The sequence below is a fragment of the Heloderma suspectum genome, chromosome 2 (genome assembly GCF_057233095.1).
Source record: "Heloderma suspectum isolate Gila_16-S chromosome 2, 16-S_ref, whole genome shotgun sequence".
Lineage (NCBI taxonomy): Eukaryota > Metazoa > Chordata > Lepidosauria > Squamata > Helodermatidae > Heloderma > Heloderma suspectum.
Genome location: NC_139459.1, coordinates 158,555,924 through 158,568,346, shown reverse-complemented (window position 1 = coordinate 158,568,346; position 12,423 = coordinate 158,555,924). Strand labels below are relative to the sequence as shown.

Sequence of the window (12,423 nt, the reverse complement as noted above, 5' to 3'; positions counted from 1 at the left end):
GGTAACGTATCCTATGCCGTGTTCCGGGTACAGAAATTTTGTTAACTTACTTGGTGGTAATTGTAAGATTACAAAATTCCTGCCTGTTTTGCATTGTGTCCAATGTCTTTAAAAACATACCACCTTTGTGGTCTACTTCAAGCATCTGATGAAACAGGCCCCTGATTATAAAAGTCCTTGCCACAACAAATTTAGTCTTTGAGGAAGAAGAGCACCTTGGTAATGTGTCAGCACAGACTAGTATAATTCCTCCATAATTAAAGTCAATTTCTAGGAGTATCAGAACTAAACTATGGCAAGTCAGCTACCCTCGCTAGTACTGACAACTAAGAAACATTACTTCTCCATTGTCATTACATCCTTACATTGCCTGGCAGAGCTTTTCTGAGTATTTCAGGGCTCTCTCCAACCTGGCTCTGCAGATGATGTGAAGAAACTCTCAGAGGACCACTGTGACATGTGTGCAAAGCATTTTGAGGATAAACAGCATTCATTTACCATGACCTGGGTGCCACTAACTGAGGCAGCTCAGACCGTGTTTTATTGGGTGAACCTCAGAGTTGCAGCCTGAAGGATAAGGTTCTTGGACAAGTCTAGCTGACCACATATATGCCCTTGCACCTGTTGGCTCATAACATCGAGTTGGGACGCATTGACTGGCTGGGTTCAGGAGGTGGTAAATCTCTCTCTGCAAGAGTGGGCAGTACCAGCCATCTTGAAGGAGGTAGCTGTGAGACTGCTCCTGAAAAAGCCCTCCTTGGACCTGGGATATCATGGCAACTATTGTCTGGTTACTAATTTTTTCTTCCTGGACAAGGTGCTTGAGCAACTCCAGGATTTCCTGGATGAGACTGTGATAATCTAGGATCATTTCAATCCAGTTTTAGGCCTGGTTTTGGTAGAGAAACTTGTCTTGATCACCCTGATGGATGATCAACCTATGTTGATCACCTATGTTGGAAGCAGGAGAGGGGGAGTGCAACTCTGTTGGTTATCCTGGATCTCTTAGCAGCTTTTGATAGCACTGTATATCTTCTGGGTAGGCTGGCTGGGTTGGAGACTGGGAACATTGCTTTGCAATGGCTCTGTTCCTACCTGGACTGCTGGAAAGTGATGCAGGGAGACTACTCCTTGGCTCCCTGGCATTTATGCTATGGAATTCCACAGGGTTCTGTTCTGTGCCCCCATGCTTTTTAATATTTACATAAAACCGCTCAGTGATATCATCCAAGGATTTGGAGTTGAATGCCATCAATACACAGATGCCACCTGGCTCTGATTCTTTTTCGTTCAATTCAGGTGAGGCAGTGGCAGTACTAAATGGATGGCTGGACTTGGTAATGGACAGTGGCACCCCAGTGCCCTCCTTAAAGAGGCTTACCTTGTTGCCTATATTACAATATTTTCAACACAAATATTTAATATATTCTTTTATTTAGGGCTAAATAGATGTAAAGAGACCAAGCAGTTACACATTTTGTTGCATTGGGTATCATTTTATGATGAGAGGCTTGCAGGTTTTCCAGTCTCATCACTTTACTTGAGCAATTAAAGATTAGTGTTATTTTTATTTTTTACAGTTACTCATCAATCATTCTGTCAGCTGCTCATGAGTTTCTGCATGTAAGATGAACTCAGACACTGTTCCCATAACATCTTAGCTACGCAGGCAAGAAAAAATCTGAGTGTACACACATCTGAGCTCTTCACTTGTGTTTGGTGTTAAAATGGCTCTTCAAGGGTTCCCAGCACTTGTAGTAATTCTTATCTAGGCATGTTTTCAGGCCCCATTTGGTGACAGCCAAGCTAAAAGAAGACTCAAACATGAAGGCCTGTTGGAAAATCACAGAAAACATGTTAAGAAAGGGAGGAGTCTAGCATTGTTTTAATAATTTTAGTGCTTTTAGGTTTTCATACGTTTTTATAGCTGCTTTTATAAAGTTTTATCTTGCTTTTGACATTTTATTATTACCATGTATTTTATGTTTTTAGTGTTTACACTGCCCAGAGAACTTGAATTATTGGGCTGTTTTAAAATGTAGTAAATAAAATAAAAATAGTTATTGGACAGGTTGTAATGCACTAGGTTTGTAAGAGAATCCCCAATAAGATTAGCTCAGAAATTCATGTCCCTGTGCAGGCAAACAGGCTATCAAACACTTCAATTGAACTCAGTGGCCTGGAAGAAGTATGTGTGCAAGAACTCAGAAGGCATGTGGCTTTGTAGCAGACTTTAAGTTGCAACTAGAAGTATTGACATTCCTTTGCTTCCACTCAGGTTTACAGCTCTCCTGTTACATGGATGACTACATATAGGCGCTGTATGGATTTGGCAGTTAAAATTCTTCATTGAGAAGCTAACCTTTGTGATCAGTAGAATTATGCAAACTTATATCCTTTCTTTTTGCAAATCTTATTCTGTGTCTGCTAATACTTGGCTGACTTTGAGGTGAAGAGATACGTGGAAATCCCAGCAGCCTTAAAAACTAGAAATAGGGTCTCTCTGACTAAAGATGGTAATGTAATGCTAATATTTGTGCCCAGTACAAAATTGTTTGTGAAGTGCACTCATGGAATAAGCTCACTTGCTACTAAAGCCAGCCTTCCCCACCCTGGTGCCCTCCAGATGGTTTGGACTTCAACTTCCATCAGCCCAAGCCAGCATGGCCAATGCTCAAGAATACTGGGAGCTGTGGTCCTAGTATCTGAAGGTCACCAGGTTGGGGAAAGCTGACTTAGGGTGTGATCCTAAGAATGTTTAGACAGAAAATATTGTAGTTAGATAGATTTGAATATATTAATTTCAGTGCATGCATATGAAATGCATATGCGTGTACAACAAAAGCAGTCCAGATATCCATATAAGTATCCATTTGCAAGTAGTGTCTGTATACCACCCATTCAAATGTTGAAAGCATTGTTAGGTCCTTAATCCATTGCATTGTAGGAGGGGAGCATTTATCCTTCCATTGTGGTAGTATCAGTCTTTTAGCTGTCAAATGGACACTGAGAATCCATTTGTGCTGACTGTGCTGACTTCCAGGGAGCAGGAAGCTAATTTAAGAGGACATGTACATCAGTAGAAAAGAGTGTTCCAATATAAAGTTTATCCACATAATAACCTCCTCCCCAAAAGAGGCAACTAGTGGGCATCGTCATAACATATGGTTAAAAGAAGCATTAGCTGTGTTACACTGCCAGCAATTAGCCGAGTTATGAAAGAGACGTGGAGTCCAATAGACACGGAGCAAGAGTTTTTGCTGAATAAGGTGTAACCTGAGATCCATAGATGCTTCAGAAACAGATACTAAAGCAGCGATCCATTGGTAAGGCAAAATGGGACGTTTTGGGAATGTTCCCTATTCCTTGCTTAAGACCCTGTATTTATTCACCAATAATATGTATTTATAAACATGTGGGTCAGTATGACTGATCAGCCTCAATAAGGGCTTTCAATAGCGAAGGAGACTTGAAGCTGTAAAAACAGTACTTGCAATTGCAAGTATTGCCATTCAGCTGTAGCAGGCAAGTCGTATTTGGCACACACAGCCAAGAATGACAAACTCGTAATCAACGCCCACTAGTTGATCCATGGTAAAAATCAACTTATCTGGCCAAGTCTGCTGCAAAAACATTTTCTTACCTGTTTTTAAATCTCGGTTTCTCCATAGAGTGAATTTAGCATGAGAAAATGGATCAAAATGCAATTGATGTGACATTATATGCTACAGTCTTGAACAGCCATAACTGTGGAAGGAGCCCTATCCATTTTAATGTGCTGAGGACCTAATGCCATCCATTTAGAGAGGTGTGGTTTTTTGTTTTAATTTTACAATAAAAGTTAATTTAAAATGCATGTTTAGACAGAAATTCCTACAACTCCCATCATCCTCCAACCAGCATGGCTGGCTGGGGGATGCTGGGCATTGTAGGATGTTTTTCTATCTCAACATGCATAGGATTACGACTTTAAACTATCTGGAAATCTTGCTTCCAGTTAGACACAGTGGGTCAGAAGTTATCACATCTTCCTTTGCATCAGTTCCTGCGCAAATCTAGGAGAGACTCTTGCTGCCAACATGGACACTTCTCATATTTGGTTGTGTTTTGCATCACCAGCCTGAGAACAAGGTTAGGAGAAATTCGTATACCTCCCACAGTTTGGTGGCTTGGCTTGGACTTTTGAGGCTCTTACCATAGTTCCCTCTGCAACTTTCTCGGGCTCCAGTTTGCTTGTGCTTGACTTCTTAAAACATTCGGCATCTGGCCCATGAGGCGTCATCATGCTGTGCAGAGTGGCTCCTCCAGGTAGAAAACCTTGCTCCTTCGCCTCATAAGTCCCTTTGATCAGACCCATAAACTCACTCATGCAGTTCCCTGTGGGAATACAGATGGAGATGATTAACAGCCATTGTGCAGATGAATCAAGCTGTCATGAGAGCAGATCAGTTGAGCTGCAGTGGCTCAAGTCTGTCATGGGATTGGAAATGTGGGCCACTTCATAGATGCTATGAGATGCAATGTTCTGCAGTGTTTGGTGGCATTTATTTAATTAACATCTTTTGGTGAAGCTTGATTTATCAATATTCAATACATGAAATTGAGCTTTTACAACTATTTTAGAAAAGAAAAAAAGCAGCAGGCCATTTCTCCCTCCATATTGTTTAGTAATGTACTGGAAGTACAGTTCATGGGGTGAAAGGAGGCATATCCCCTCAAGGCTGCTTTCTAGCATAGTGGAGTAAGTGACACACATACTGTGGTAATAAGGTGGACGGAAAGTATTATTGGCCACTGCCCAGCGGGGTGGGAATATAACAAAATCAGCAACTGACACTCCAGGACGAGTTGACTTTCCAGTCAAGACAGTGAAGATAGATGGATCCTACAAATTAAAAAAAAGATTGACAGATTATTTGATTATCAAGTGCTAACCTGAAAGATGACTGTATTTTAGGGCAGCTGCAAATTAAGGGCACTAAACTGTATGACCCAGTTTGCACAATTGCTAGCAGGGTTAACAAGCCACGGTGGCTGGTTAACCACACTGTGCGTGCTGACCCAATTTGCTTAATTACCCTCAACAGCACAGCTTACCATGTCATCCAAGCCTGGTCAGGGTAGGTTGCTGCTGTGGTTAACAAACAACCCAGCTCATGGGCTATTTTAGGGTTCTGTGGGTTTGTTAACCACAGCAGTAACTCACCCTCACTGGGTTCAGACAACACAAGAAGCTGCACTGGCAAGGGTAATTAAGCAAAATGGGCTGGCATGTGACTGGCAAGAACAGCATGGTTAACAAATTTGTTAACTGCCTGGCAATTGTGTGAACCGCCAATGTGAATTACAAGCCTGAAGTGAGTGTTAGGGCACAATTCTATGGGGATAGGTGGCTGCCTCTGAATTCAGAGGCAACTGCCTATCCAATGCAGGGCAGGAGAAGCGTGGAGGGGATCGTCCCCTCCATGCTTCAGCCACCCTGCATTTGCAGCTAGACAGCCGATTTCGGCTGTCTAGCCATGGGAAGGTGGAGCAGGGGAGACGGCTGCTGGATGACACATGGGATGTGTCGTACCAACATTTCCACCTTCCCCACCTCGGAACACCCCATTTTTGCTGCTTCTCTCCCAAGCGCAGAGTGCAGGGCTGTTCTGAGCTGCCTGCGAGGCAGTGTGGAAGCGGGGAGGAAGGTCGGTTCCCCAGGAACCAACCTTGCAGCGCAGCCTCTGAGGTCGATTTCCGGAAACCAACATATCCTATGGCCGTCTAGCCGCTAGCAACTCGTGACCATAGCATTGCTCCCTTAGTGTCCAATTTTTTTTAGCTATTTTATGTTAGAGTAGCTCAATAAGCAATTATTATTCCTGTGAGGCTGCTCCCACTCTAGATTCCAATCTTGTATTTGCTTGATGGAGCTGGTGTTGGAAAAAAGTACCAAACAATCAAAGTGCCTCAAAGGAGACTTCAAACCTCCCAGGAAAGCCCAGAACTTACCGCATGGTCAAAAGCCACAGAATTTATGACCATAAAATTGCTGAGATTATACTTGTATGGTGTGTAGTTCCCATGCCAGGCCACAACACTGAATGGAGAGCAGCGCTATAAGATCAAGCAGAGTGCAGGTATTTTATTATTTATATAACTATATGTATGAATAACTTACATTAATGAAATTTCTAAGCTATACACAGAGGACAAGATTACCTTCCTGTGAATGCCTGTTGGAAAAGGTAAGTTTTGGGTAGGTGCTGTAAACCATAAGTTAACAATTTAAAAGATCCCTTACAATACAATAAACCACTAAAACAGCAGTTGAAAATAATACAAGAGTAAAATTATTCAAAAACTAGAGTCTTAAATGCCTTCCTAAAAATGAAGGTTTTTATCATCTTGCAGTGAGCCATTAATGAAGAAATGAGATGGGCTTCTCTTGGAAGGGAGGCACCTTCTCTAGGCACCAGCTACCAAAGGCTTAGTCCCAACTAAGCATATTTCTGCTGATGTTGGGATACAGAGGAAGGCCTCCAAATATAATTTCAATGTGGAAGCAGGCTCATATGAGTCATGGACCTCCACCATCTTTATGGAATGAGATGGAAAGGAGAGAGAGAAAGCTGGGCATCATCCACATATTGGATGCTACAGACCAAGGCACTGAACAGGAGTACTCCAATACTACCTGAAACCAGATCTTCAGGAAGGACTGGAACCATTTTAACGCTGCCCCCAAGTCCCATCGTGGTGAGCCAGCTCAAAAGGATACTGTGTTCAATGGTATCAAATGCTGCAGAAAGGTCCAGCAGTGTTGTCAGTCATCCACTAAGGCAGCCAAGATTGTTTCAGTCCTGAAGGCAGGGCTTAAGTCCCTTTCCTGCATTGAGCAGGGGGCTGGACTTGATGGTCTTATAGGCCCCTTCCAACCCTACTATTCTATGGTTCTATGAAATGGATATAGATAATCCCATTTCACTCAGAAAAACCTGGAGCTGAGAGCAACCACACACTTGAGCACCTTGACCCAAAATGGAATATTCTTGAGTACAGTGGGCTTTTCAGTAAAGGTCTCATTGGTCTCTCTTAAACATGCAGAGACCAAGCTGTCTTGCAGCAGGGCATTTACCAACTCTCACTACCCATTCCGTCAGTCTACTTCTGGCTGCTCTTAATCTCCAGTATGGTTTTTTCAGCAAAAGGATTTTCAGCTGCCCCACCCCTCTCCCAGAGCTGTCACACAAGCTACCAGGATACTGTTGGTTGGGGCATAGTTTATAAGGCAGTGTGACCAATAAGCCATCAATAAACAGCCTGTTAGAAGAAAGGATACATTGCAACATTTTGTTGCAAGCCCCACTTAAGTTTTCTGATTGACGACAAGATGGTTCATTAGAAAATGTAACTGGTACAGTCTAAAGAAAAACTGGGAATTATGTTCTTATACATGTGTACCCCAGCATGCAATTCTGTATTTAGGGGTGAGGAACTGGTGGCCTTCCAGAAGATGTTAGGCATCATGATGTTAGACTCCAATCAGTCCCATCCAGCATGACCAATGATCAGCGTGCCCCAGCACTACACCCCCTTCTGTTATGAGGCACCCCCAAATTCTGCTGTTTTGGGAAGAAGGGGCCTGTATCCGGAAGGGGACTACGGTTCTTTGGTCTTGAAGAAGAGCAGAAAAGCAGGTTCCATAGGATACTGAGGCCTTGCATGGCCTACTGGAGCCGCAGACTTCTTGCATACAACTTTCTGGCCAGCCATTGTGCTCTGATTGCTTTAACTCTTCATTGTTAACACTTACAAATTTCAGATCTTGCCTCAAGACTACAACCACAAAGCCCCACCATGAAATATATTCTAACCTTCTTGTTTAAGACAAATGGAAGGAAAAATTAAGAATTCAACACCTATTGAGACCCTGAAAACTCAATATTGTGTAAGCAGGCATGCCTACACAACTCTTTTGTCATTTTAGGTTAAGACAGTCACCAAAAGCCCCCTGGTTATCTTCCTCACTTAGATCTATGATAGCCAGAGATATGCAAAAATGCTACCTATCAACTCTCCCCCGCAACTTTCCTTACATCAAGAAGGAAAGAGGAGCCCATTGTCTTTGTTCTTCCCTTAATGTGTCACCTAAAAATCAAATTTCCAACAACCATGAGCAACCTGTTTGTTTTATTTTGATTACTAAATCCTGAGAGGAGGGATAAAAACAGCAACCCAAATCCATAGATTACATAGAGAAGGAGAGAGGGAAAAGGATTCCTTCCATTCAGGAGTGACCCATCACACTTTCTGCTTTGAAGAGCACCCCCCCTCACTTTCCTCCTCTCTGTCTCCCCCTTGAGAAGGAGCTCAATAGAACTTCCCATCACTTCACAGGTCAGCAGATACAGAAAGGTAAATCTTTGCATTATCTTTTATTCTCCTAAGTGGTCCATACTCCAATTATTCTCTTTCCCTCCTTTTTTCCTGTTATTCTACTCCATTCCAAACTCCAAAAACCCTTAGTGTTTGCTCATTATGCCTCTCCATCTATTTCCTTTCAAAACCCCTGCATTTGCTCTAACCCTCTCCTCCCAAACTCTCTCACAATTCTCCCTCTCATCTGTTTCTCCTGCATTCAAATTATTTAATTTATTCAAATTATTGGGGGTTGGACTTGATGGTCGTATAGGCCCCTTCCAACCCTACTATTCTACTATTCTATGATTCTATTCCAGACTGAAATTTCTTTCTCTTCCCCCTTCTCCATGATCAACTTCACACACACCTTGCTAAGAAATAAAACTGTGCTTTATGAGGTGCCACATTTCCATCATCCCTCTTTTGAACTCGGATACACACACATACCTTGCTAAAAATTAAAACTATTATCTTTTGAACACGCACACACAATTTTCCATGTGTCCCAGTGCACCTAGCTTCACTATTGACCTTAAAGGCTGGTTATCTTTAGCCTTCTCAGTGTGAATGTATGATTCTAATTCCCCAAATGTATGCATGGTTCTAATTCCCTTGATGCGTGATTTTAGTTCTTCAATAAAACAAAGAACAACTTTTAAGGACATCAGTGTGATCTCTGACTCTCAACTTTTGGGGGTATCAGGTTTTTATAAGTATCCAGAGTTCAGCGCCAAAAGATCCCTTAGGTATGTGTTTGGTTTACATGTATGTAATATGCATGTCCATGTAAATTAAAGCATACTTCTTAACACTTCAATTTAATGTTTAGATGCTTTGGTACAAGAGCTGTTGACTGAGAAACAGTCATCTCCTCTAATAATGAACTCAGGTAGTAAGTAGGGATGTGTGAACTCACCCCCGTCCAGGTTCTCTGGACCAGCCCCTACCTCTGCTCGCTGGTCCCTGCACTGTGCTTGAGCCCCTCCTGTGCTCAGCAAGCAGCCTGCACTCACCCCGGCAGCCTCGTTGAACATTTTTTCCACAAAAATACGCATTTTTGTGCATACGCAAATATATGCATTTTTGCAGTCGCTATTTTATTTTTCCAAAATTTGTGACTGCGGAGCTTGACGAGGCCACCAGGGTGAGTGTGGGCTGCTCACCAAATGTGAGCAGGGACGGGGGCTCAGCAAGCGGGGCTCGGGTGGGGGGGCGCAGGGGCATCTCTGCACCATCCCTAGTAGTGAGTGCTGACAGGATTGGAGCCAAAGCAGGGCCATTGAGAAACAAGAGAGCGGTATCAGCATGCTTGGGGCAACTCTCAGGTTCTCACCTGCATCTTTGGTTCTTGCTGTTTCTGATCACCTGTGATGGGAGCAGGTACTTGATTTTCTGTGAAAAATAAGGCTATCAAGCACCTCCCTTGGGTTTTCTCATCAGCCAAACCAGGCAAAGAATCTCTTCATAAGAACATAAGAGCCATGCTGGATCAGACCAAGGGTCCATCTAGTCCAGCATTCTGTTCACACGGTGGCCAACCAGCTGTCGACCAGGAAACCACAAGCAGGACACGAGTGCAACAACACCCTGCTGCCCATGTTCCCCAGCAACTAGTGTACATAGGCATACCACCTCAGGTACTGGAGGTAGCCCATAGCCCTCAAGTCTAGTAGCCATTAATAGCCTTCTCCTTCAGGAATTTGTCTAACCCCCTTTTAAAGCCATCCAAATTGGTGGCCATCACTAAATCCTGTGGTAGCAAATTCCATAGTTTAACTTCATAGTGTGAAGAAGTACTTCCTTTTACCTGTCCTGAATGTCCCAACAATCAGCTTCATGGGTTGACCTTGGGTTCTAGTAATATGTGAGAGGGAGAAAAAAGTCTCCCTATCCACATTCTCCACACTATGCATAATTTTATACAGCTCTATCATGTCTCCCCTTACCCTCCTTTTTTCCAAGCTAAACAATCCCTGCTATTGTAACCTTTCCTCATAGGGGAGATGCTCCAGCCCCTTGATCATTTTAGTTGCTCTTTTCTGTACTTTTTCCAGCTCTACAATATCCCTTTTTAGGTGTGATGACCAGAGCTGTACACAGTATTCCAAGGGTGGTTGCACCATAGATTTGCTTACACTTGCTTACATTGAACCTCATTTGCCATTTGGATGCCCATTCTCCCAGTCTGGAGAGATCCTTTTGGAGTTCTTCACAATCCCTTTTTGTTTTAACCACCCTAAATAATTTGGTGTCATCAGCAAATTTGGCCACTTCACTGCTCACTCCTAATTCCAGATCATTTATGAACAAGCTGAAAAGCACTAGTCCCAATACAGATCCCTGTGGGACCCCACTATTTACTTCCCTCCATTGGGGGAATTTACCATTTATTCCTACTCTCTGCTTTCTGTTCTTTAACCAGTTACTGATCCAACCAGGACTGCTAAGACTCCTGAGCAGTCTTTGGTGAGGGACTTTGTCAAAAGCCCTTTGGAAGTCCAAGTAAACATTGTCTACCAGACCACCCCGTCTACATGACTATTGATTTATTCTTCTTCCTCACCCCACTCCTGAAGGTGAGCATTCTGCTTCACGGGGCCCCTTCCCTCTCTTTGCCACTTCTCAGCTTTGCTTAAAGCGGACATACTTAGAACTTGCATATGCTTCTTTCAGTTATGTGTTAACATCCCAGCCCCTCTAGTCATTAATGACATTTTTCATTCTCTAAACTGAAAATTCCAATTTCCCAACCTGTTGTGCTGCAAAAAGTTTGCCCTGGTACTTGGTGACAACTGTATAACCCTCAGCTACTTGGCGATCTTCATACCAGGCAACTGGCACAAGGAAATCTCGTGGGTTAGCCAAGCCATTGGCTCCTAGGAGAGAAAGAAACAAGCAGCAGGTTCTCTCTACTTCAGATAAAAACATTTTATACTACATTGTATATTTAAATTTTGTTGTATAAAGCTATGATTTTTGCCCTGGAAACTGGGGACTTCTAAGCAGCAAAAAGGCTCATAATCCTTGCTTCTAACTTTGTGCATGTCCACCAGAGAACTAGGCCTTAGCATTGATGAACCGAGCAGCAAATCCACAGCTTTCCCCAAACTGGTGCCCTCCTAATGTTTTGCAGTTCAACTCCCATCAGCCCCATCCAGCATAGCCAATGGTGAGGACACCACATTGGAGAAGGCTATCATATAATATAAAATGACATCATCATGGGATGTTGATAAGACCTAGTAATATAATATAAAGCCCTGCTACTATAATGGTGTGAAAGTAGGCCTGACTAGGCCTTGTAAGTAGTTTGGTTCAGGCAAGGTACCTGATGGGATTGAGTGTGTGTGCGTGCATGCGCGCGCGTGCGTGCATGACCATGAGAAGGTAGTTATAATTTTCTCATAAGCAAGAAATTCCTATCCACCAAAGTAATTCATCCCTAAAGATAAGACGCCGCTGTGCTGACAAGACTGTGCTGAGTACTAATTCGGTTCCGAGCATGTGTAGTGTGTTTTTCTTTGTTCTCCAACTTTCAGTCTGTATAAATGCATCCTGTTTTCCTTTGAGGGGAGAGACACAGTTTTGTCTGTCTCTCCCACGGCCATGATGTGCTTTAATTAGTTTCTGACTATTCAACCTAACCTGCCTTGGATATTTCCTTAACAATGGTAACTTCAAGGGGCTAGAATTCTGAAAGGGCTACTTGGAGAAAGAATATGAGAAATGCCCTGGTGCATCAGAGTTTAGCATTCAGTTTGCAGCAGCCAATCGGAACCCTTTGAGTGGTCTTCGTAACCATGGAGGTGACCATTTTCTCTTGTCTTCTGCATCTGGTATTCAGAGATAAATTGCCTCTAAAGATGCCACTTGGCTGGCACACTGATAGCTATTGCAAGATTTATCCTCCATTAATTTTTGTCTAATCCCCTTTTTAATCTTAGTGGTCGCATTTTGTGTTAGAAAATCCTACAATTTAATTGTGTGAAGTAACACTTTGGGGCTGTTCAGTTAGGG

General features: G+C 42.9%; 1 protein-coding gene across 1 annotated transcript in view; it reads right to left on the bottom strand.

Moving 5' to 3' along the window:
• Positions 1–496: 496 nt before the first annotated feature.
• HGD (homogentisate 1,2-dioxygenase) overlaps positions 497–12,423 on the bottom strand; it is a 47,910-nt gene continuing 35,983 nt past the window's right edge. Inside the window, exons 10-14 of the mRNA XM_084835366.1 lie at positions 11,158–11,282; positions 5,995–6,099; positions 4,759–4,885; positions 4,196–4,377; positions 497–1,832 (exon numbers count right to left, since the gene is read on the bottom strand). Coding sequence (XP_084691492.1) covers positions 1,707–1,832; positions 4,196–4,377; positions 4,759–4,885; positions 5,995–6,099; positions 11,158–11,282 — 665 coding nt within the window. The 3' untranslated portion in view covers positions 497–1,706. The remainder of the gene's footprint in view (positions 1,833–4,195; positions 4,378–4,758; positions 4,886–5,994; positions 6,100–11,157; positions 11,283–12,423) is intronic.